This window comes from Monodelphis domestica, chromosome 7 (genome assembly GCF_027887165.1).
Source record: "Monodelphis domestica isolate mMonDom1 chromosome 7, mMonDom1.pri, whole genome shotgun sequence".
NCBI lineage: Eukaryota > Metazoa > Chordata > Mammalia > Didelphimorphia > Didelphidae > Monodelphis > Monodelphis domestica.
In genome coordinates, this window is record NC_077233.1 from 151337353 (window position 1) to 151364935 (window position 27583).

A 27583-nucleotide genomic window follows, 5' to 3' on the forward strand; every position below is an offset into this window, starting at 1 on the left:
GCAAAAAGATAGGTAGAGACAGAAGATTAGACAGAATGAGAGAAGGGGAAATGTACTGGAGAAGACAGGATGAAATGGGATCATTTGTGCATGTAGTTTTCTTATCTCCAAATCAAGTCTCTTCTGTTTTAACTATAAGCCCAATTCCTCATTTTTTTAGTAACCATAGTTCTTTAGTTTTAGTAACTAGAGAGAACAAATATTTTATTTTTTTTTCCACAAGAAAATCTTTTCTTAATGCTGTATAGTTCAGAAGTTTTGTAAGCAAAACAGTTAAAGTGAAAGGTAGCAATACATGGTGTGGTAAAAAGAGCACTGCAATAAGGATTAAGAGACTTGGGTTCTAGACCAAATTTCCCGATTTTATGAACTTGCGCAAATAATCAGTAATTCTGGAGTGAATCTTCCTCAACTTAAAAACCAATTATAGAATCTTAAGAGCTGGAAGGACCTTAGAAGTCACCTAGGGAAGCAGGAGGATTCTAGGGGAAAATTTGGGGCTTAGCAGTCAGAAGAACAAGCTCTGGCTTTCCCTATCCCCAGCTCCATAACTGTGTGCCTCCCTGAGTATCAGTTTTCTCACTACCAAATATTTACCTGTGAGCAGTAATGTGCTGTTACTATGTACCATTATATAAAATGGACAGATTTGAATCTTTGCATTCTTGTTCTGGAGGTGACCAAGGCAACACCTAAAGCCTATATTATACTATAAAATTCTTTTCCCTGGGGGAAAAATAGTTGAAGTGGGAGTGGAAACACAAAGTGATTCCAACTGCTAGCACTATGGTGTCAGAAGAAGGGGAGGTCCATTCCTGAGAGTTCATCTTATACTCTTATGGGAGCAGTGGGGGAAGGTGGGAAACAATAGATTCTAGGATGGGGCTCCAAGGCAACAAAATTTTGAGTGAACAGCCTGGAGTCAGAGACACAGTGAGGCCCTGCTATATACAATGCAAGGGTAGTCCCAATAAGAAAGTTTGGGTTTCCTTCCCACAAAAAAAGCATGAGACAGCCTCAGTCACCTTGCTCCAGTTATAGTCCTGTGTATTCTCCTGGTCACACTGGTTTTAGTCTAACAAGTTTATTAGGAATCTGTCAATTCCAAAGCTACTCTACCAGAATCCAATGTTTAAAGTATATAGTGTCTTTTTACTTCATATTCAGTGCTACCAACCTTTCATCTGAACCAAAAATAGTGATCTAGGACTTGCCCAAAGAAATGAATCTATATTATGTAATACATATAGCCAGTGACAGAGATGAGGCTAAACTAAAGCCTCCTAACTCCTAGTTTGATAGTCTTCTCAATATAATTATTTAAACAATGTTGCTTCTGGGTAGGAATGGAAGTTTTAAAGAAATACTTTGCTTCTGAGTCCCCTGAGAAAAGAGAACAAAAACAGAGCAATCTACCCACCCATCATTCAGAGAATAACAAAGGTAGTTCTCAAATATATAAATAATTAAGTCAAATTTATAAAAAACCAAGCCATTACCCAATTGACAAATGGCCAAAGGATATGAATAGCAAGTTCTCAAAGGAAGAACTCAAAGCTATCAATAATCATATGAAAAAATGTTCTAAATTTCTCCAATTAAAGAAATGTAAAGCAAAACAACCCTGAGATACTACCTTATACCTAACAGGTTGGCCAATATAACAGTAAAGGAAAATAATAAATGTTGGAGGGGATGTGGCAAAATTGCAACTCTAATGCATTGCTGGTGAAGTTGTGAATTGATCCAACCATTCTGGAAGGCAATTTGGAATTATGTCCAAAGGGTTTTAATAGAATGCAGGCCTTTTGATTTAGGAATGCCATTACTAGGTCTGTATCCAAGAGGTAAAAAAAAAATGGGGGGTGGACCTACTTGTCCAAAAATATTTATAGCTACACTTTTTGTGGTAGCAAAAAATTGGAAACTTAGGGAATGTCCCTCAATTGGGGAATGGTTGAACAAATTGTGGTATATGATGGTGATGAAATACTATTATGCTATAAGAAATGATGAAATGGTTGAATTCTATAAGGACTGGAAGGACCTACATCAGCAGTTCTCAACCTGTGGGTTGCGACCCTGGCGGGGGTCGAATGACCAAAACACAGGGGTCACCTAAAGCCATCGGAAAAATACATATTTCCGATGGCGTTAGCCGCTGAGAAATCGCGCTACTTTACAGCAAGATCTAAGAAAGAATGGGGACCCTGCTGCCTGCAAATTGTACTAATATTAGTTACCTATCAGCAGCCCTCCCCCTATGAGGGGCCATGGATTTACTCTGTTGCCTGGAGACCGGACTCAGAGACCCAGAGAGAGAACCCGGGCGCTGGCTCCAGAGGGGTTAAGAATGAGTCCTGGAGCGGATAACTCCTGGAGTGGATAACAGAGTCGAGTAACCCCAGCAATGTGAAGCCTCAGCTCGAGCTGGAGGGAGACGACAGGAAGAAGAAGGCAGCTTCTGAGGACCCCCCTCCCCAGGCAGGACTTGCCTCCCGCCCCAGTGCTCAGGCTGCCTCCTGCTGGATTAATATTTCTCAACATATAATTAAATATTGTTTTTGTGATTAATCACTCTGTTTAAATTATGTTTGATTTATAGCAATGAGAATACATAATGCATATCAGGTATTTACATTCTGAATCATAATTGTAGCAAAATTACAGTTTTGAAGTAGCCACCAAAATAATTTTTTGGTTTGGGGTCACCACAACATGAGGGGTCACGGCATTAGAAAAGTTGAGAACTACTGACCTCCATGAACTGATGCAGAATGAAATAAGTAGAACCAGGATAACTTTATACACAACAACTGAAACGCTGTGGGACAACCAAATGTAATAGACTTTGCTACTAACAACAATACAATGATCCAGGACAATTGTGAGGAACTTATGAAAAAATTGCTATCCACTAGAGAAAGAACTGCTGGATCAGAAATACAAAAGAAAGCATATGATTTATCACTTGTTTATTTGGGTATATGATTTGGGATTTGAGTTTTAAAAGATTACTCTATTACAAAAATGAACAATATGGAAATAGGCTTTAAGGGATAATACATGTAAAACCCAGTGGAATTGCTTGTCAACTATGGGTGAGGGGAAGGAAAAGAGGAGGGAGACAACATGAATCATGTGACCTTGGAAACTTGTGTAGATTTTTTTACTGGAATAAAATAAAGAAAAAAATTTTTTTAAGTTGTTTGATCCAACCATTCTGGAGGGCAACTTGGAACAATGCCCAAAGAGCCATAAAATTGTATATATCCTTTGATCCTATAAAACTACTAGTAGGTCTGTATCTCAAAGAGATTTTTTAAAAAGGTTGTGGGGGAAAGAATCTACTCGTCCAAAAAAAATTTACAGCATCTCTTTTTGTAGAAGCAAAGAAATGGAAATTGAGGGGAAGTTCATCAAATAGAAATTGTGGTACACTTTGGTGATAAAATACTATTGTGCTATAAGAATTGATAATCAAGATGATTTCAGAAAAGCCTAGAAAGGTCTACATGAACTGATAGAAAGAGAAATAAGAAAAACCAGGAGAACATTGTACACAGTAACAGCATAATTGTATGATAATCAGCTGTGAAAACTTGGCTACTCTCAGCAATGCAATGATCTGGGACAATCCTGAAAGAGTTATGACAAGGAATGCTATCCACCTCCAGAGAGAACTGTTGGAGTCTGATGGATGAAGTTCAAAGCATACTATCTTTCACATCAGCATATTTACACTTTTATTTGGGAGTTTGGGCTTTGTAAGAATGTGCTCTTCTATCAATGACCAATACGTGCATTTTGCATTATAATTAAGATAAAAAATTTTAAATATTGTCTATGAAGGGAGGAGATAATTTAAAGAAAAGGCATATCTTCAAGCAATCAAATCTGAATAGAGGGAAGGGGGCAAAGGTTAAATACTTAAGATAATTTTTAAGTCATTGTTTTTCTGAGTAAAGAGAAGTCATAGGAGGCTTGAAGCTCAAATCAGAGAATATTTTACTTTAATACTTCAAATGTGTATAAAACTTTATTTTTTCCAAGGCATTTTAATATATATTATTTCATTTGATCGACAAAACAGCCTTGAGTTAAGACAGATAAAGGGATGAGGGAAGTATATTCTTGGAAATGAAAGTGATAGAAAAACATAAACAAAATGATCTTTAATTAATAAAGGAGGATCTAATTTTATTTAACAAACAATAACATTCATCTTTATCTCTCTGAGGCTATGATAAATTTAGGCAGATATACCTATGAAAACTTAAGAGAAACTTTTCAAACCTATATAAAAATAAACAAAAAGCAGGAGTCTCTTCAGGGAAACTAATATAGTGAAAAAGTATACCAGACAGGCAAGTCATGTTAGCTTAGGCAAAAAGTCAACATTCATGGTATTCTCCACATGCACCAAACTGTGACGGAAACAAAGAATAAGTCAATCTATGTATGCCCTTAGATAACTTATTTTTTGTTTTTTAGTCATTTTCAGTCATTTCTGACTCTTCATGACCCCATCTGGAGTTTTCTTGGTAAAGATACTAGAGTGGTTTGTCATTTCCTTCTCCAGCTCACTTACACATGAGGAAACTGAGGCAAACATGACTTGCCCAGGGTCACAAAGCTAGAAAGTGTCTCAAAAAGATGAGTCTTCCTGACCCCAGGCACCAGCTAGTTGCCCTAGAGAATTTATAGTTTAGGCCAATTAACCTTAAAGCATTCGTTTCTCCCGTATTAAAATGGGGTTTCATTCAATCAACGAACATTTATGGTGTAAAGTATCTACTTTGATTCAGGCATCAGAATAGAAGCACTTCATGACAGAGACAATATGAAGATCAAATGAGATGTGTAGGAAAGTGCTTTCAAAGCCAAAGAATGTTACTCAATCCTAACCAACTAGAAAGTTCATTATTTCATCTACCCATATGGAACTTTGAACCATATCACTTTTAAAAGGGAACAATATAAGCATTTACACTTGTCACCTTTAATTTCCAGAATGTAGTATCCATACCAGCACCAAGATTTATAACTTGACAATTGCATTCTGTCTTCTTTAGGAAAGCCTTTAGCAGCTGATTGACACCATGAACCCGAGCAAAGTACCCTAAGACAGTTTCAAAGAAATAAAATTTTATCAAATGATCCAAAAAACCCACATTTGATCCACAAAACAACTAGAATTTGACTTAAGATTTTTTGTCTTAAGGAAAAATTTTTCTGCAGGGGCAAAAATATATTTGAAGGGTTTATGGGAGAAAACAATAGATTAAAAATTCTAATCTCCATCCAAACACATTCTAACCAAAATAAACAAATGCATTAGCAGAAATTAAGAATACTTTGAGAACCTAAAGATATTATTATAAAATATTTTAATTATCAATGTTTTACTCTTATTAAAGACAAATGGATACTTAACCAATTATTTTACCTCAAAGCATACAATCTTAAGTATTTCTCTCTTACATGGAATGCTATGTTTACAGAAAAGTTAGCAAAAAACAACCTGTAAAACCCACACAAATATTCTTCAAACTATCGAGCAGTACCAATGTGAGTTCCTAGGAACATCAACTTGTGTCTAAAAGTTTGGTGAGATAGTAAGTCTTTATTCCAAATAATATTTCCTAGCTGTCCCCTCCTTTCACCTGACAGCAGGTGAGTTTCTTTGCCATTATTTAAGTTCTTCATCCAGTACTTACAATAATATGAAAAGCAAAAAGAAGCTTAACAAATGATTAATGATGATGTTATGTAAACTTGCCTCTGTTAATTTCAGGAGCCTTCCTTTCTTTTGACAGTCTCACAAAATGTTGAATATATGGGTCATGCCAATAGCCAACACTCACAGCAAACCTGAAAGAGATGATAAAAAGTGGGGATTTAGTAAAAATAATTAAAATTTTTGTGTCAGGATATGAGATGTCTAGGATGTAGCTAGCTAGTGCCACTCAAAAGAAAATTATGTAACATCTGAGAACAAAAAAGAATCTACTTTCTCAGGACTCCTATTTTCTTACCATAGAGTACTGATGAAAGTGGTTGAAGAATCACATTGACTTGAGATCATAAACTCAAACCAGCTCTCACTTAGAGTACTAATGAAAGTGGTTGAAGAATCACATTGACTTGAGATCATAAACTCAAACCAGCTCTCACTCCTCCTCAGTTCTTTCATCTATATCTATCTCACTAATTCTGCTTAATCCAGATTTACTTTTCTAACCCTAATATTCCCACTATCAGTATTCTCATACTCTAAATACTAAATTGGGACTACCCTGCAGGAAATTCCTTAGAACTATAAACATGTCCTTTCCCCAACTCCCAGGCAAAGAAGGGTTTCTCAAATAAATTTAAATGTAATTGGTTATAACCAAGTATAGTTGTTTAGGTTGATGTTTAATGTTGGGTTTTTCGTAAGACATTTATTTCAAAAGACATTTCCCTTTCCTAAATCTAACCTAATCTGATGTGAAAAAATATTACCAAGACAGATTTTCTCATATGCAGTTTGTCCAAGAATGTGGATATTTTTGAACAATGCATTAACTCTTTCAAAACATTGAGAGATTATATTATACTAAAGTTAAAGGAGTTCTTAACTTGAGGGGGGGTGTCTGTGAACTTTTTTTATATTTAGATAAAAGTATTTCAACATACTTGATTTCCTCTGAAACTCTATATTTTCTATCTTATACATCCAAAAATCATTTTTCTGAGAATAAGATCATAGGCTTCCCCAGACTAAGTGATTTTATTACCCCCAAAAGGTGAAGAATCCTTGCTATTAGAAACTCTTTTAAAGATAAAATATAATTAGAACTATCATTAAATTTACAGAAATGTCCTCACTATAACTTATTTCTGAATAAGTAGCCCCAAAATATCTTCACAAAGTGTTTAGTCCTTATATCCCAATGAATATTCAAAGGGAGGACAAAAACTAACCTGTTAGTACTCTAGGTCTCATTCCTTTCCATTTCCTCTAAGTACTCCATACCCAAAATTAGCCCTCTCTTAAGCATCTTCAACTTCTCTCTCACCTTCAGTCTTCCCTTCCACCTTTTAACATTTGGTTCCCTTCTAATCTTTAAATAAAACAGATAAATAAGATAGCTAGTGGTGCAGTGAATAAAGTGTTGAATTAGGAGTCAGGAAGACTTGAGTTTAAATACTGCCTAAGGTATTTGCTAGCTGTATGACCTTGAATAAACCACTTAACCTCTGTCTGCCTCAGTTTTCCCATCTGGAAAGTGGAGATAATAAGGGTATCTACCACATAGGGTTGTTGTAAGGCTCAAATAGGAATAAACCTTAAAGTATGCAAAGCTTGCATAAATGCTAGCTATTATTAATACAAGAAAGCATTCTTTGACTTTACCTCATTAAATATCCTACTAAACTCTTTGAATGTACCTCCACTCATATTGTTCCTTTCTTTATCTACTGAAATTTAGGTACACTTCCACAGTGAAACTGCTCTTTGGGGGGTTGGGGGGGAGAGGTGACTATAAACAAACATTGATGTAGAAGGAAATAGTGAAAGAAGAAAAGGCAGGACCAGGAGTAGAAATCAAAATGCTGGGAAATACACAGCTAGTAATCACAACTCTGAATGTGAATGGAATGAACTCATCCATAAAACGCAAGCGAATAGCAGAGTGGATTAGAATACAAAACCCTACCATATGCTGTCTGCAAGAAACACACATGAGGAAGGTAGATAAGCATAGGGTGAAAGTAAGAAGATGGAGCCAAACCTTTTGGGCATCAAATGATAAAAAGAAGGCAGGAGTAGCAATCATGATATCTGACAAAGCCAAAGTAAAAATAAATCTAGTTAAAAGAGATAGGAAAGGTAATTACATCCTGATAAAGGGCAGTATAGACAACAAGGAAATATTTGTACTCAATATGTATGCACCAAATGGCAGAGCATCCAAATTTTTAAAGGAGAAACTAGAGGAGCTCAAGGATGAAATAGATAGAAAAACTATACTAGTGGGAGATCTGAACCGTCCCCTATCCAAACTAGATAAATCAAATAAAAAAATAAATAAGAAAGAGGTGAGAGAAGCAAATAAAATCTTAGAAAAATTAGAGTTAGTAGGCATATGGAGAAAAATAAATAGGGACAAAAAAGAATACACCTTCTTTTCAGCAGTACATGGTACATTCACAAAAATTGACCATGTACCAGGGCAGAAAATCATTGCAAACAAGTGCAAAAGGGCAGAAATAATAAATGCAACCTTCTCAGACCACAGTGCAATAAAAATAATAATTAATAAGGGTACATGGAGAGATAAATAAAAAATTAATTGGAAATTAAACAATATGATTCTCCAAAATCAGCTAGTTAAAGAACAAATCGCAGAAACAATTAATAACTTCATTGAAGAAAATGACAATGGTGAGACATCCTTTCAAAACCTATGGGATGCAGCCAAAGCAGTACTCAGGGGGAAATTTATATCCTTGAGTTCATATATAAACAAATTAAGAAGGACAGAGGTTAATGAATTGGGCATGCAAATTAAAAAACTAGAAAGTGAACAAATTAAAAATCCTCAGATGAAGACTAAATTAGAGATCCTAAAAATCAAAGGAGAAATTAATAAAATTGAAAGTCAAAGAACTATTGATTTAATAAATAAGACTAGAAGCTGGTACTTTGAAAAAACAAATAAAATAGACAAAGTCCTAGTCAGTCCAATTAAAAAAAAGGAAAGAAAAAAACCAAATTGACAGTATCCAAGATGAAAAGGGAGACCTCACCTCTAATGAAGAGGAAATCAAGGCAATCATTAAAAACTACTATGCCCAATTATATGGCAAAAAATATGGCAATCTAAGTGATATGGATGAATACTTACAAAAATATAAATTGCCTAGACTAAAAGAAGAAGAAATACATTACCTTAGCAACCCCATTTCAGAAAAAGAAATTGAACAAGCCATCAAAGAACTCCCTAAGAAAAAATCCCCAGGTCCAGACGGATTCACAAATGAATTCTATCAAACATTCAAAGAACAGCTAACCCCAATACTATACAAACTATATGACAGAATAAGCCAAGAAGGGGTTGTACCAAATTCTTTTTACGACACAAACATGGTACTGATCCCAAAGCCAGGCAGGTTAAAAACAGAGAAAGAAAACTATAGGCCAATCTCCCTAATGAATATAGATGCAAAAATCTTAAATAGGATACTAGCAAAAAGACTCCAGCAAGTCATCACAAGGGTTATCCACTATAATCAGGTAGGATTCATACCAGGAATGCAAGGATGGTTCAATATTAGGAAAACCATCCACATAATTGACCATATAAAAAAGCAAACCGACAAAAATCACATGATTATTTCAATAGATGCAGAAAAAGCCTTTGACAAAATACAACACCCATTCCTATTGAAAACACTAGAAAGCATAGGAATAGAAGGGTCTTTGCTAAAAATAATAAACAGTATATACCTAAAACCATCAGCAAACATCATCTGCAATGGGGAAAAACTCAAAGCCTTCCCAATAAGATCAGGAGTCAAACAAGGATGCCCATTATCATCTTTATTATTTAATATTTTACTAGAAACACTAGCAGTAGCAATTAGAGAAGAAAAAGAAATTGAAGGTATTAAAATTGGCAATGAGGAGACCAAGCTGTCACTCTTTGTGGATGATATGATGATTTACTTAAAGAATCCCAGGGAATCAACCAAAAAGCTAATTGAAATAATCAACAACTTTAGCAAAGTTTCAGGATACAAAATGAACCCACATAAGTCATCAGCATTTCTATTTATCTCCAACCCAGTTCAGCAGCAAGAATTAGAAAGAGAAATTCCATTTAAAGTCACCTGAGACAATATAAAATACTTAGGAATCTGCCGAGACAAACACAGGAACTATATGAACACAACTACAAAACACTCTCCACACAATTAAAACTAGATCTAAACAATTGGAAAAACATTGATTGCTCATGGGTGGGACGAGCTAACATAATAAAAATGACCATCCTACCCAAACTTATCTATCTATTTAGTGCCATACCCATTGAACTACCAAAAAACTATTTTACTGAATTAGAGAAAACCATAACAAAGTTCATTTGGAAGAATAAAGGATCAAAGATATCCAGGGAAATAATGAAAAAAAATACAAAGGAAGATGGCCTTGCAGTCCCAGATCTCAAACTATATTACAAAGCAGCGGTCATCAAAATAATTTGGTACTGTCTAAGAGACAGAAAGGAGGATCAGTGGAATAGACTTGGGGTAAATGACCTCAGTAAAGACAGTCTTTGACAAACCCAAAGACCCCAGCTTTTGGGACAAAAATCCAGTATTTGATAAAAACTGCTGGGAAAATTGGAAGACAATGTGGGAGAGATTAGGTTTGGATCAACACCTCACACCCTACACCAAGATAAACTCAGAATGGGTGAATGAATGACTTGAACATAAGGAAGGAAACTATAAGTAAATTAGGTGAACACAGAATAGTATACATGTCAGAACTTTGGGAAGGGAAAGATTTTAAAACCAAGCAAGACTTAGAAAGAGTCACAAAATGCAAAATAAATAATTTTGAATACATCAAATTAAAAAGTTTTTGTACAAACAAAACCAATGTAACTAAAATTAGAAGAAAAGCAACAAATTGGGAAACAATCTCCATAACAAAAACCTCTGACAAAGGTCTAATTACTCAAATCTATAAAGAGCTAAACCAGTTGTACAAAAAATCAAGCCATTCTCCAATTGAAAAATGGGCAAGGGACATGAATAGGCAATTTTCAGTTAAAGAAATCAAGACTATTAATAAGCACATGAAAAAGTGTTCTACATCTCTTATCATCAGAGAGATGCAAATCAAAACAACTTTTGAGGTATCACCTCACACCTAGCAGATTGTTCAACATGACAGCAAAGGAAAGTAATGAATGCTGGAGGGGATGTGGCAAAGTAGGGACATTAATGCATTGCTGGTGGAGTTGTGAATTGATCCAACCATTCTGGAGGGCAATTTGGAACTATGCCCAAAGGGCGATAAAAGCCTGTCTGCCCTTTGATCCAGCCATAGCACTGCTGGGTTTGTACCCCAAAGAGATAATAAGGAAAAAGACTTGTACAAGAATATTCATAGCTGCACTCTTTGTGGTAGCCAAAAATTGGAAAATGAGGGGATGCCCTTCAATTGGAGAATGGCTGAACAAATTGTGGTATCTGTTGGTGATGGAATACTATTGTGCTAAAAGGAATAATAAAGTGGAGGAATTCCATGGAGACTGGAACAACCTCCAGGAAGTGATGCAGAGTGAGAGGAGCAGAACCAGGAGAACATTGTACACAAGAGACTGACACATTGTGGTACAAGAGATGGACTTCTCCAGTAATGGACTTCTCCAGTAATCGCTTTACAATGTCCCTGAGCAACCTGCAGCAATCTAAGAGAAAAAAAAAAACTATCCTCAAGCAGAGGACAAACTGAGGGAGTAAAAACACCAAGGAAAAGCAACTGCTTGACTACAGAGGTTGAGGGGACATGATCGAGATGCTAAATGAGCACACTAATGCAAATACCAACAACAAGGAAATGGGTTCAGAGCAAGGACACATGTGATACCCAGACGAATCGCGTGTTGGCTAGGGAAGGGGTGGGGGGGTTTGGGGGGAGCAAAAGAAAATGATCTGTTTCCAATGAACAATGTATGAAAATGACCAAATAAAATAATGTTAAAAAAAAAAAGAAATTGCTCTTTCAAAATGTAACCATAATCTCTATCTTGTAAAATCCAATGGCCTTTACATGGTCCTCAACCTCTGACCAATTTGCAGTATTTAACACTATCAACCAGTTAGCCCAACTCCCATTCCAAGGGGCGGGGGTGGGGAGTGGGATCTGGATGAGGAGAGTATTCCAGACTTGGAGAACAAATGAAATATAGAGGGAAGAACAAGAGTAATTTGGCTAGAGTACAGCATACATGGCAGGAAGTGATTTTCTTAAAAGGCAGATCTGATCATGTAATCCTCCTACTCAAATGCTAGGGGGTACTTATTACCTCTAAGATCAAACATAAATTTCTCCTCCTCCATACCACCACATCTTGGAATCCCTGGCTTCCTCCAAGATTCAACTTAAGCAATACCTTCTATACAAAACTTCCCTGGTCTCTTCTTTCTCCACCAATAACACTCTTTCTCAAAACTACCTTATATTAATTTTGCATTTTTACATACACACAATGCACACACATATATATACCTATCTCTCATCTTAGAATGTAAGCAGCTTGAAGGCAGGGACAATTGCACCTCTATCTTTGAGCATGATGCCTGACATAGACCTTCAATCCCTCATCCTTCTCCTCCCCAACTCATATATGTAGCCCTTAAAGGCTTTAAAAAATTGCTAGGAGATATAGTTGAGACCATCCCTTAAATCTTACCACAGGTTAGATGAAACTTTCCCCTTTCCACCACTGCTGTCTCAAAAAAAACCTCAATTTCTCGGAAGAAAAGTGTAAATAAACTCAGAAAACTTTTAAGTTCTGAATACCATCAGAGCATGAAAAGAACCAATTTGTCAACATCAACCTTAAACTCCTTGCCAAAATTAACCCTTTTTCTAACCAGCTCCTGAAATGTAAAAAGCCCAAGAAAAAGTACAAATAAATTTTAGGCAGCGAATACCCTTCAGAATAGGGTTTTCTAATGTTACCAACACAATGCACCCCCCACCACTTGTCCATCTCCCAGACACCCATTACTCCATATTACCAAATAGTAGCCACTATGTATATCACACACTCCAATGCACTGAGACAGCTTTAATTACTTCAAAAATTAATGACTTTCTATTCCAGCAACTCAAGACATTGATGAGACTTGTGTTTTATGTTTGTCTCATAAATTTATGTTGTCTGTATGTCATCTGTCCATGATTAGTCTATGTTCTATGTTCCATGATGTCTGTGTGGTCTGTATGTTGTCTGTCTGCATACAATGGGAGGATTACATTTTGGGAAAAAGAAACCTCAGATAAAAGAGGTGAGCACTCTCTGCCTTCTTCAGTTTGATCCAGAGGAAATGGCAGAGGCCATTTGGGAAATTCAAAAAATTATGGAGTTTTTAATCTCCTAAAATCTAAGATCATTTAATTGGTTACACATAAAAGACAAATATACAAAACTGTCAGACATCTCTTCTCTCCCCTTCTCAATGGCCACAAGGAAGAAAGGGTAGAAATGATAAAAGACAAAAAAGGGAGATTTGATTCCAAAATTGGCTCACAATTTGATCTGAATTTCAATTAGATTTAATACAAAAAACCCAAATGATTTAAAATGTGTACTGATGGTACAGTGTAAATTCAGTTACTGTGATAATTGGTTACCAGTTAAAATAAAATTTTAGCAAAAATTTAAGAATGTACAAAACTTCTAGTGAAAAAATTATTTATTAAGACTTGCAATGTAGAATTACAGATTTGAATGATTTGATTTACCAAAAAAACTTGTCAAACTGAATTTGAGAATTGCAAAAATGATAATAAAGTATAAGAATTTAACATCAACTTATTAAAAGATGTGATATAGTATGATGATTTTATATGATCTAAAATTCAGAAAGACATATGAACATGTAAAATTGTTAAACATGTTAAAACATGTACTATTATATTACATAACTGGTAAAAATATAACTAATATTAGGATTTCAAAAATTGGAAATATAAAAATGATATATGTATTAAGAATTTGGCATATTATAAAATTGGAAATTTAAACATCATTGTACTTGATTAGGATACAAAAATTACTTTAAAAGTATGGCAGTGTATAAGAAATTCACAATATAAGGATTAACATGCAATTTGTTAAAATGCAATTATGTGTAAGAACAAAGGATGTAGACAGCAACAGTGATCATTCAGATGTACACTTGCTTAAGAAACTTGTGCCTACTCAAGCTTTGTGAAGTGTAAAAATGAATAAAAAGTTAATATCAACATCCATAATATTATTTTAAAAATTCAGGTTTTTCTAATTCACCACAATTAGGATGCAAATTTAAAATAAAAAAGGGGGAACCACAGATGAAACTAATAAATGGTAAAAAATGTAAATCAAAAAGACTTGGTATACTCTAAACATTTTAGGATCACTTATGGAAATGAAGAAATATAGAGAAAAAGAGACAGTTAATACCCATAAAAATTGTCTAGAAATTTCCTAAAGTTTTCTAAATTTTCAAACATTTCAAAAATTGCCATTTTATTAAATTTCAAAGTTAGAAAATGATGACACATCCTATACAAAAATTTGGCTCAATTTAAGTGATTATCTTTATTTCAAAAATATTACAAAAGGCAAAAATTAACATATATTGTGGCAGCTTAAAACTGAACTTCAAGATATTGAATCTTCATCAAATTGTGCCTACTGTGTTGATTGTCTGACCATGCCTAAAAGGTTAAGTAAACTGGAATTGAGATAAAAATGTAAAAATCAAAAATATTAAGGAAAAAATAAGTTCAAATATTATTAATCTGTTATTGTGAAATTCCTTTGGAGATTAACAAGGATTAACATGCATTAAAATACAATTTGCCAATGAGTATTTATGTGTAAAAATGAAGTATGTATGCAGCTATACTATAAAGAAAATTTATTTTTCACCTGAACTGGATATGGATATACAAATGTGATATGCAAACAAAGTAAATGATTAATGCAACTGATTAGAAAAATTTGTCCAGCCCAGAAATTAAATAGGATTTGGAATAAAGATTGCTGATTATAGACAATTAACCTTGGGTAAAGAGGAGACAAGAAGTGAAAAATCTAGGGCAAATACAACAAATGTTAGATCAGAACATTATTGGTAAAATTTAATCAATTATGTAAAAATATTTTGAGGTATCCATTTGAAAGTTCTAAAGTTTTAAATCAATATCCATTGAGAATAATTTAATTATCAAGGTTAAAGTATACAAATTTTACAGGTACAATAATCTAAATAGCAAGAGGAAAACAAGGTTGCTAATAATAAAAAGATTTTTTCCTCATTTCCTAAGCAATATTCACCTACTAGGATACAAAGCCAAAATAAATCACATTCAGGACACCTTTTAGATAATATTGCAAAACACTGAAAACTTCCTACACCCTGTGCAAGTCACTTAACCCCCATTGCCTAGCCCTTACCACTCTTCTGCCTTGGAGCCAATACATAGTATTGACTCCAAGACGGAAGGTAAAGGTTTAAAAAAAAAACAAAAACAAAAAAACTTCCTACAAACCTATTAACCTCTTCCTCATAGTAAATTTAAAGCCTAAGGTGTTAATTAGCAGCTTCACTGAATTTTGATCTGGTATGGAAAATAATACCGCAACCTAAGTAGTCACAATGTCACTGTGGATTCTTAAGAAAATTGTTATATATTGAGTGTTACCAAAACATGTACTTTATTTCATAAAAATATGTGCTTAAATGTAAATTATATGAAGAAGCAATTTGTTAGAAATTGATCATGCGTACTTGCAATGATATATGATTTGTATTGTAAACCAAAAGTTTAAGGTAAATTGGTTATGACAATGTACAAAAAATATGTTATGTTAGGATAATGTTAATTCCCTTCCAAGTCACTAACAAATTCCTATTACACCACCCATCATTAATCAAGATAATGTTTGTGGAAATTTAACTCCCAACAAAATTGTTAACCTTTTTTCTGTATATATTGGGAAGAATTGCCGGATAGCTGTAACAACTCACTCATTATTAGTGAGTATTGAAACTTAGAAAAAACTGGAAAATTATTGGAAAGAAAAATTGGTTATTATAACTTGAAAAATCAAAACTTTTAATTGTGTATGTGAATCTTGGAAACTTTTCAGCTCCGAGGTCCAATTGGTGAGATTTGCTGTTTAAAATAAAAGCTTTTGGGATTGCAACTAATATTATTTTTGAGTTTTGAATTCAGATATAGTTGTCTGATAGATCATTGAACTATACCCACCATTCAAAAGCTAAGAATAACGCTAACTCTTACCTGAAGTCAGTGTTTAATCCTTTCCCTGCTTTTTCCTTTCGAAGCAAATTGTTATAATCAAAGCAAAGTGAAATAATAATTGAAGCCCCAGAAATTTGAATGTGGATAACAATCAAATATGTTCCACTTCTTATATAAGAAATTGTACACCATCCCAAGTTTTTGTTTCAATTGGTGTTACAATGTATCTCTTCTAAGTTAATTCATTTGGATAATCACTGAACATGAATTTGAGTAACCTATTTACAAACCCAGATTTATAATATGGGTGGGGGGGTCAAGATTTTGTTTTTATTTACACAGAAAATGAACACCTACAAGCAGAGAACCTTTCAGGAACAGTAGAATAAGAAACAGCCAAATAAGAAAAAAACCGTGATAGCTATTTCCAAGTCACCAAAGCTCATGATTTGGAGATAATCCAAAAGAACAGTTCACATTGCAGAATAATCTTTGGAGTGGCAAATCCCCCTAATACTGATCAAACTTAACTATTAACTACAGTCCAACTATTACTATTGTTATGGTTCTGCTACCTTGAAAAATGTAGCTTATAATGATGTACAGCCTTGTATTCTGATATTAGCTATAATTATTTCTGTATCAAATGTAAGTTTTCAAAGTCTATTTCCCCTTTTATTAGTTCAATCTAACCTCACACTTATTCCACCAGAAGATAGCACAGCACAATAGATCCACACTTAGCAAGACTGAGTACAAACATCTTACACCAAATACTTACTGCAGATTTGATTAGGAAGAAAAGATATATAAAAGACCCTAGTATATTACCCCATAACAGAACACAATCCTTAGCAGCATAATAGCATGGACACTTAGAAATAAAACAAATTTGACTTAAAAGTAAAGGAGAAGTTAATATTTTCTTGGTTTATGGAACAAAGAATTGTGGACGTTAACAAAATCAGGCTAATAAGAGTAACCCTCTTAAACTGTGATAGATGATACTTGTGATAAAGGCAAAAGGACCTTGAGTCTCAACAAAAGCCATAGTAAGCCTAATAATCCAACTAAAGCTATGCAAAAAGCTCAGAGGAAAAGCTTTGTCCAGAGGCAGTCTTAGTAACCCTAGGATTGGACCACCTGGTTTGAGGCAAAAGACCCCTGAGTAAAAGTCATCTTAGCTCCTGTGCAAAAGCCATGGAGAAATATCTGCCTATGACAAAACACTATGGTCAGCACACACAGGATATTCTGAGATACACCCAAAAAAAAAAAAGGCCTAGTAAAAAATGAAATTTCAAAAGCTCCATTTCCAAGCAAATAAGAATTGGAATTTAGTTTTTTAGCCTTACACAATCCATACAAATCATACATTCACTTACTCTGCTTTCACAAAAAGGGAGATGTAGCCCCAAGTAGTGAGAATACGCTCCAGTAAAATTACAGCCATAGTTTAGAAGTAATCAGACACCTAACTTGCTCTCCCAGCATGAGAACTCAATCCAACTCCTCCCCAAATACTAAATGACCTTCCAAGAAATTACTGATGTGGGAATTTTACAAGAAACCTATTGAATTATCACCTATAGAAATTATCACCTATAGAAATTATCACCTATAGAAAACTCTTTTTTAGAACCACTGAGGTAATCTATATCCATTGTCTCTATCTTGTAAATCATCAGCCAATGTCTCTGCAAAAGATTTACCTAATCCCTTAGTCTACCTCATTCTCTCTATAAAGTATGTACCCCAAAATCATTAAACTTTGTCACTGATCAGCAAAAGGACTCTGTGTATCTGTTGTCAGGCTGTCAGTTTGGCCCTCCTATAATCCCAGAATTGTTTCTCTCATGCCAGTTCATCGACCCATGAGTAATTTGTCGAGCAGGTCTCATCATATATATACATATCTGCCAAACTAATCTTTACCATGACTATTCTGCTCAACAATTTCCTTCCACATTTCCCTATTGTCTTCTCATTTAAAAAAAAATTTTTTTTTCCAAAAACATGTAAAGCCAGAATCTGGCTTTTAGCCTCCCCACCACCTCTAAAAAAAGATGGTCTCTAAGGTACTTTCTCACTCTAATACAATAGGATTTCCTTATCAGAGGTTTTGCTTTTGGAGTTTTGGTTTTCCAGGCCAACCACTAGGGCCTGAAAAGTGCTGTAGGTCCACTAGAGGTCTTCCAGTAAAGTCTACCCAACATAAGGTGGGGCCTCCTGTTTTCACTTTTACTTTTCTTAGGAGGGAAGCAGGGAGTATTGGGGGGAAGGAAGCCTACTGAGTACCTAGCTAAGGAACAGGCTAATGGAGAAGGAATATATATATATATATATAGTCAGCAGATATGGGGAAGAAAGCCTATAGAGTATATATATATAGTCAGCAGATATCCACTTATATCCATGGTTTCAGGCATCCAAAGTAGGTCATGGAATATCCCCCTTGGATACTAGGTCCTACCTTATTTTATGGACTTTCTCTACTCCAAGGATTTGTCCAACATTCTCATTGTCTCTCTTGTTCATTCTCTTGCACACATACCTTAGCTAAAATTTGAAAAGTCAATAATGTTATCTATTGAGGGTGTAGTAATGAAACAGCCTAGAAATATAAGTATAGCATGCATGACTGAGCCTCAGACTATGCCACTTCTCTCTGGGGCTTGCCCCCATTTATTAACAGATGTTTTCCCTACAGACCAACTTCATGTCACCTTCACCTGCAGTATGCTAAAATATTGAGGGGGCAGCTGGGTAGCTCAGTGGACTGAAAGCCAGGCCTAGAGACAGGTTCAAATCTGGCCTCAGACATTTCCCAGCTGTGTGACCCTGGGCAAGTCACTTAACACTTAATACATAGTATTGGTTCCAAGATAGAAGTTAAGAGTTAAAAAAAAAATAGTGAGAAATAGCTAAAAACCAAAATAAATTCCTTTTTGCTACATTAAAAAAAGGTAGTATCCAGAAGGTGGGAGATGACAGTCCCATTATACCCTTCCCAGTCAGACAGTCTCTGGAGTATTCAGTTCTGGGTGGTATTTTATGAAAGATACTGGTAAGAGTAGTTCACATTGAAGAAGAATGACCAAGATGATGAGAGTATAGAAAGTAGCAGACAGATTTCGGATGGTTATGACAGCTATAAGGGAAGAGGATATGACTTGATTTTTGTACAACCATTACAGAATTTAATTTAGATTTAGAATATTTAGAAATAAAGTGCCTAAAATGTCTCATACCCTTTGAACCAGAGATTCTACTGCCAAGTTTATAAAGCTCCATTTATACCAAAATATTTAGAAAGTTTTTGTGGTAATAACTGGGGCAAAAAAAGCAGACCTCTACAGACTGGGTAATGAGCTAAATAATTTAAACAATAAATACAGAAAGCACGGAAAACATAAAATGAAGCAAAATAAGGCAAGCTGAACCAAGAAAACCATACATGACTACAATAAGCATGTAGATGGAAATAACAATCACCATAAAATAACAATAAAAATGCTGCAAAATTACAAAGAACAAGCTTAACCCCAAAGCAGAGCTGTGATAAGGCACTCTCTCCTTTGCAGAAGTGAAAGAGCTATAAGTGTAGAATATTTTTCCAATGTATTGATCAGTTTTGCTAGGGTTTTCTCTCTTTTCTTTTCTTTTTTAAATTTCATATGAAATGGCTCTCTGAGAAAAGAGGGAGAAGATCTCAAAAGGGAAATTTAGTCTATGTAAAAACAAAAGATATACATTTTTTTAATTGCTTTGCTTTGCCCCTAGAGGGCATAATAAGGAATACTGAGTAGACATTAGAAAGAAGATCAAAGTTAGATAGAAAACTTTCCAAATAGAGCTGTCCAAAAGTATAATGGGCTGCATCAAGGAAATGATTTCTTGATCACTGGAGGTGTTCAAATGAAGACTGGATAATCCATCTGTTAAAGGTATTGGGGAAAGTAATTCTTATTCAGACACAAATTAAGATTAGATGGAGCTATGATTTTACTGTTCTCTCAACTCTTCACCAACTTAACTCAGTGATTCAGTATAGGAGGATCTCATTTTTTTAAAAAGGATCACCAAGACTCACAAAATAGCCCAATACCAAATGTAGTAAACCACAGACTTTTAGAGCTATAAGGAATCTTAGAGATCAACAAGTCCAATATTGTTTCAAAATTTAAATCTAGTAACAAAAAAAGAATGAATTACAATGAAAAGGAAAAACAAGATTTTTCTAAAAGTATTAAGTCAGAAGGAATTCACTAACCAATCTGGATTTCAAAAGAATATATTCAGGGAGCTAGGTGGCTCTATTGGCTAGAGAGCCAGGCCTAAAGACAGGAGATGCTAGATTCAAATTTGACCCTAGATACTTCCCTAGCCATCTTACTCTAAGGAAGTCACTTAACTCTCACAGCATAGGTGTTATTGATCTTCTGTCTTGCAGTCTATACTTAGTATCAGTTCTAAGATAGAAGATGAGGTTTTTTTAAAAAAAAAGAATATTTACAGAAGATATAAGCAAAAGGTCTTAGTCAAAGAATATAAAGCATGGCAATTCTTAATGTAGAGTGTTGGGTCATGACAGAAGAAAGTTAAGAGACATTAGCAGTGCAGATTTAAAACATTGAAGTATTTTCTTAAAAAAAGTTATACATAAGAGACTGGATAATCAACCCCATCTCCAGTCAGCTGTCAGTGACAAAGCCTTTGGATCAGGAACAAATAGTACGTTTTCATTTGAGGGCACATGCAGTGGATATAAATGGAAATCAAGTAGAGAATCCCATAGACATTGTCATTAATGTCATTGATATGAATGATAATAGACCAGAATTCTTATACCAGGTTTGGAATAGAACAGTTCCTGAAGGATCAAAACCAGGAACTTACATGATGACAGTTAATGTAATTGATGCTGATGATCCAAATGCCCTAAATGTAAGGCTGAGGTACAGAATTCTGTCCCAGGCCCCAGTGTCCCCTTCATCCAAAATGTTTACAATAAACAATGAAACTGGAGATATTATCACAGTGGCAGCTGGACTGGACAGAAAGTACAACAGTATACATTAATAATCCAAGCTACTTATCTGGCCTCAGATACTTCCCAGCTGTGTGACTCTGGGCAAGTCACTTAACCCCCATTGCCTAGCCCTAACCACTTTCCTGTCTTAGAACCAATATGTAGTATTGGTTCTAAGGCAGGAGGTAAGGGTTTAAAAAAATAATAATCCAAACTACTTGACCACATGTGTCAGTGGGGATATGATTGGGGTTATAAACCCTAAATGATCACCCTAGTACAAATATCATTAATATGGAAATAGGTCTTGACCAAAGACACATATAAAACCCAGTGGAATTGTGCATTGGATATGGGAGGGGTTTGAGGGGAGGAGAGGGAAAGAACATGATTTTTTGTAATCCTGGAAAAATGCTCTAAATTAATCAATTAAATAAAAATTTTTAGAAAAATCCAAGCTACTGACATGAAAGGAAATTCCAAATACAGTCTTTCAAATACAGCTACAGCTGTCATCACAGTCACAGATGTCAATGACAACCCTCCAGAGTTCACTGCTATGACTTTCTATGGCAAAGTCCCTGAAAACATGGTGGATGTTATTGTTGCAAATCTAACTGTGACAGCTAAAAAATTTCAAACACACTGGGTCGACTGACCCTGCTTATGATGGACCGTTCCAGATCCTACTAACTACACCAACAGCCATAAAAATTGGATAGAGGGACTTATGGATTCATTGTAGTCATGTAAAACAAGTACCTTCGGTTGATGTTGAATAATAGCTTGTACTGGCTGTATTTGACCATTGTTTGTGTAGACTTCTTTACTGCTGGATTTGTACTATTTTGTTGCACTTTATTTGGTTGATCCTTGTACTTGCACAAATTGCCTTAGCATATAAAAACACACCCAAAAAGCTTTGGATTATGGCAACCTGCCACTATTTATTATGAGACTTTTGCTCAATGACTATGTCTAATCCAAGGAGAAACAGAGCACAAAGGAGCACAGAACTTGACCTACAAAGTGCCAAAAGAGCACAAAAAGGTAAAAGAAACCAAGCCAATCCTACGGGGATGCACCAAAAAAACCACAATGATTTGAACATGTGTCAGACCTGAGGTTGAGGCTGTTTAACATGTGTTAAATGCAGGACTTCCTTGTACCACACTCTATATCAAACACATAACATTGATTGTTCTGGCTCCATCATCCTGAAAAGAAAAGGGTTGAACTGGAGAATTCTATTTTCCATTTTGTCTCAAGACCTAGTCTCTTTTTCTAATTTCTTTCATGATGTGGCAACTTACTGTAGTCCGGGCTGCTAAACTGGGTTAGTGAGTGAGTGTTGTTGCACACTTATGAAACATGGATTGCTACAAGAACCTGTTGTGAGTTGTGAATTTTTCTTTTTTTCCTTCTTCCCAGAATTTTTTCAAGTTTTCTTTTTATATTCTATATTTCACTCAGAGGTTATTTTTTTACATTTCTTTGACTTCTTTGATGCTTTTGATATTTGATTCATATGCCTTATGACTCAACCATGTATCCCTGTGTAATTCCTATGTATCCCTGTATCCTCCTCAGGAGGGAATGTATTATTATTTTCCTCAAAGGGGACTATGTTATTGTTGTGAACTTTGACTTGAATTTGAGCCTAATTTAGAAAAAGAGACTACCTCCCAGAATCTAGAAGGCACTGTGAAGATGCCTGCAGAGACCACACACTGCACCAGAAGATCCAATTTGAACTTTGAGATATGGCAAATTTGAACTTGGGGGGGGGGGGGGGGGCGGTTAATGACTGCCCCCTAATTGGTTTTTGTCAATGCACCTATTATTGGTTTTGTTCCTTTTCTTTTTTATTTTCCTCTTATCCCCAAATTATTGCAATTTCCCTTTAAAAACTATAATATTTGTATATACCCCTAGTTCAAGTTATAAATTAGTTATGTTTTCATGATCCATTGGGGAGACTGATCTCCCAAAGGATCACAGGAAGCATGTATTAATTAGAATTAATTAGAATGTGTGCCCCGTACTACATCTCCCACAATTCCCTTTTCCCTTTCCTGTTTGTGCATCATTACGTTCATTGAGCTTTTGAGTTTGGTTTCTGCCCACCCATGCTCTTGAGCTCACTCTCTGTCTAGACCCATGTGGAGGAGGGGAGCAGCTCACTCGGTTTCTCTAGCTTTTACTTCCTTATACTTCAAGATAAATATGTAATAATTATTAAATATAATTCTTGGAGTATTGGATATTAATTTTAATCTTTACAATGTACAATCTTATTTTTTCCATTCTTCTTTGTATATGGATATATTTCTCAAGTTTATAATAAAAAGAAACATTTTTTAAAGGACTTCAAAAAAAAAAGGCATCATGAGTTCTAAAATTCAAATGAAATGAAGCTAGCTAGCCAACAACAGAAAATAAGAGAATCAAAAAAGGCATAAAATCCCTGCTAGGGGAAGAAAAAACTGTGACAGAATCCAGATGCAGAGCTACTAATTCTTACTATATTTCTGTTTCTCTGCTGAAGAAAATGACCTTTGGAGCATAAAAAGCAAAAGAAAATTGGCAAACAGAGAATTAGTAGATATCAAAGATAAGTAGAATAAGAATAAGTCAAGTCACTTGGCCAAGATGATATAAATCCTCAGATGCTAAAAGAACTGGAAGATGTGATCACTGAATCACTATCAATGACATTTGGGTATTGTGGAAAACAGCAGAGGTACCACAGGTCTATCAAAGGTCAATAGTTCCAATTTTTAAAAAAAGGGAAAAGAATGGAATATGCAAACTATAGACCAGTAAGCTTGGGTTTGATTTTGATTCTTGGAAATACTCTAGAAGAAATTATTAAAGAGATATTTAGTAAACATATAGTTAAAGAAGTAGTGATTAGAATCCATACAGAGCTTGCCAGACTAATTTTATTTCCTTTTTGGATAGACAGGATCACTAAACTGACAGATGAAGAAAATGTAGATGTAGCTCACCTACATTTTATAGTAAAACATTTGATAAACTCTCTCTTCTTTTCTTGTGGAATGAGAAATGTGGGCTAGAAAACTAGTACAATTAAAGAGTTAGAAGTGCCTAAATAGCAAAACTCAAAGAATAGTCACCCATGGTTCCACAGCATGTTGGATGACAGTCTCCAGTGTTTTGTATAGAACTGCTAAAACATTTTCATTATTTGAATAAAAAGATAAATAGTATTATCCAATTTGCAAATAATAATGCAAACAATAATAATAGCTAAGGAGAGACATCTAGGAAGAGGAAGCATAAAGTAGTGGATACAGAACTGGCATTGAACCCAAAAAGACCTTAGCCATAAACTGGGCATATGACTCTAACCAAGTTCATTAATTTTTCAGTGTTCTAATACACTCTCTAATACTAAATTGCAGAGGAGTCAACTTCCTTTAATAAAAAGAGTTTCCAAACCTGGAATTTCCCCATACAAATAAAATCAGAGATTCCAGGTCTATCCCTGGTAACCTAGCACCCTGATGGCAAACCTATGGCACACATGCCAAAGACAGCACACAGACACATGTCTGTGAGCATTTCCAAGTCCCTCCAAGCAGTTGCTCCCTCCTTACTCCCTCCCCTGAACAGAGCACTCAGGCCACTCCCCCTCCCTCTCTACCTCTAGTGTCTGGGACTAGGGGTTGCAGGTGGGCAGCAGGGGTGGGTAGTAGGGGGTCTCCTCTCCCACTATGAAGCCTAGCCCCACCCCCTAAAAGATCACCATTTTCTTCCTTTCCCTTCCCCACCCAGTCACCAGTCTTGGGGGAGGGGCTGCTCTCCTAAGGACTAACTGTGCTCCCTCTCCCCTTATGGGTAATAGCCCAATAGGCAGCCCCCAGGAGACAACTTCACCTGTATCCATATGGGCTGGGAGCTGGTCCCACCCAGCCAAACATTGGGCAGAGCACTTGGTCTCTAGGCTGACAACGTCCAAGCTTCCCTCACCTCCCACCTCCCTGACAGATCCAAGTAGGGCAGCAGCCCACTCCCTCAGCCTACCCCTGGTGAACCTGGATGCAGGGACTCCTCCCTATGGTTGCAGGCCAAGACTTCCAGAGGCTGGCACAAACCTGCTGGAAGCCCACCCACAAGAGGTACTTGCATCTTTGAGACTGCACTCCCCTCTTCTTAAGCAGAAGCCCCCTCACTCTGTCCTCCACCCATAAATCTGGGTACAGGGGCCAGTCCTGTGGCTGCAGAAGGCAGCTGGAGAGACTGAGTGGCTGGAAGCCCATCCCCACACACCCAGTGTAGGGGGGCGGGGCACTGCATGCAGTTGGGGGGGGTGGGGCAAGGCAACACAGGGTCCCTAAAAAGTTGGCCATCACTGACCTCTTTCACTAAGGTTTACAAAGTATTTACTGTATTACCTGCACGGGGGTGGGACAGTTTCTCACAACCCTGGAGGCAGGTGCTATTAATATTCCAATTTTACAGATGAGAACAACTGAGGCAAAAAGATTAAATAGCTTGCTCAGGGTCACATTACTCTGACATAAAGCTAGAAGGGTTAGCTAACAGAATGGATAAGTCAAAATCCAAATAAATATTAACAGGCAAAAAAAATTGGGCTGATTCTAAGATGAAATTTTATACTTAATCATAAAGTCACATGTAGAAATCAATAAATTCACCTTAAAAGCCGAAAAAGGAATGCCTACATAATTTTAAGAAAACAGTGTGATATGGTAACCAAGAAAGCTTAAGCAGTTTTGAGCTTCCCTGAAAGACAGTTTCTAGGAATAAGGAGGTTCCACTCTACCCTGCCCAAATCAGACCAAATCTGGAATATACTCAGTTCTTGGAACATTTTGGAAAAGACACTCATTAACTTAAACAAGTGCTCCAGAGGAGGGCATCAGATTTAAGGGCTCTGAGTCCATGCCAAATAACAATAAAATGAAAAAAAAATTGTGAATGTTTAACTTGGAGAATAAAAGGCTGAAGTGAAAATGATAGCTTTCTATTGGAAAAGCTACCTTGTGGGATGGAAATTAGCCTTGCTCTGTATGATTGAAAAGCAAAAAAAAAAAAAAACAAACTAGGTTCAATTTGTAAAAGTTGCAAAGAAGTTAGTTTAGGCTTTAAGTCCGAAAACAGCTTTTTGAGCAGATCGAGAGTGGGATGGGCAGCCTCAGTGGGTGGGGTGTCCCCCCTCTTCAGGCAAAGGCTTTATATAACCTCGTCTGATGCATCAGGGAGGGATTAACATTTGAGTAAGTCTTTTACTAAATGGCAGCTGAGGTCCCTTCCCTCTTGGAAAATGGGATTCCCTAGTTCTCGCACGCCATGGAACAGTTCTTTTTACAGACTAGAAAAACGAGTGAAGCGGAATGGGGAGATTCAGAGCCCGAATTCCTCCATCACTCAGGTGCAGGGGGCTCGAGGCTGCCCAGGGACAGCTCTCCCGCTGCCTCTCCCCAAACCCCTCCGTCCACCATACTCGCGGTGCCCCTCCCCCACACCGCCACTGCCTCTACCCCTCCCCCTCCAAGACCCCTCAGGTCCCCGAGCCCCTCCGCACCTCTTGCAAAGGGAAGCGTCATCACAGGTGCCGCGCACGCCCTCGTCGCCCGTGTCCGTGTCGGTGCCGGAGACAGTAGGCTCCCGGAGGCTACGGGAGGCCATGGGAGCCCCAGACTCGGTCTCCACATGAGGATCCAGGGCGGGCTTCAGGGCGCGCTCACCGAAGCGCGCTCCAAGGAAGGGACATGGACTCTTGGGCCAAGCAGGTGGGGAAGAGGGGCTAGTACAGACTGGACGCCCCGAAGTCGTTCTCTGGCGTCTTCCTCACCAGCAACCCGACACCTTATTGGCTCCTCCTCACCTTGCCTATTTTGAGACACTCATTGGACCTCTATTCCTCACAAGGACTTTCTGTGGATGGTTATTGGACAAGAATCGCACATGGCGCTTGGGGCGGGGCAATTGGACACAACGTTTTTTGGACCCCGATGCCTTCTGGGAATTGTAGTTTCATTTGTTCTAGGATGGAAACTGTTTTCTCCTTCTCTTTTCCCCTACTTGATTAGAGGCCATCTGAAGAGTGTTTGAGACCCGAAGTTTATAACCCTAGCTAATATTTAAATACACAAAAACATTACAACACACTTCCCTAGAGACTTCTATAAGAACTGCTATCTGGTGGTTGATTAGTTGGTTTTTTTCCTTTAAAGATATCTCGTTTTTTTAAGCCATAAGTGACAAATGGATTTTTATATGCAATTTACATTTCCATTCAAAATACACAGAAATTCTTCACTAAGACCTTTTTAGGCACAGAATTCATAATATTTAAAGTTTTACTTTATCAACATTTCACATATCACATGTTGATAACAGCATTTTACTATTTACAAGGTGCTTTGAATTTTTTCTAATAAATATTTATTAATATCTGCAGTGTATAAGGCCTTGCACTGAATACATTGATACAAAGACATAATGTG

General features: G+C 36.3%; 1 protein-coding gene across 1 annotated transcript in view; it reads right to left on the minus strand.

Annotated features, from left to right (window-relative positions):
- The window catches only part of LCMT1 (leucine carboxyl methyltransferase 1), a 113412-nt gene extending 86405 nt beyond the window's left edge, over positions 1-27007 (minus strand). Inside the window, exons 1-3 of the mRNA XM_056805861.1 lie at positions 26659-27007; positions 5783-5874; positions 5001-5122 (exon numbers count right to left, since the gene is read on the minus strand). Coding sequence (XP_056661839.1) covers positions 5001-5122; positions 5783-5874; positions 26659-26762 — 318 coding nt within the window. The 5' untranslated portion in view covers positions 26763-27007. The remainder of the gene's footprint in view (positions 1-5000; positions 5123-5782; positions 5875-26658) is intronic.
- Between the last annotated feature and the right edge of the window lie 576 nt (positions 27008-27583).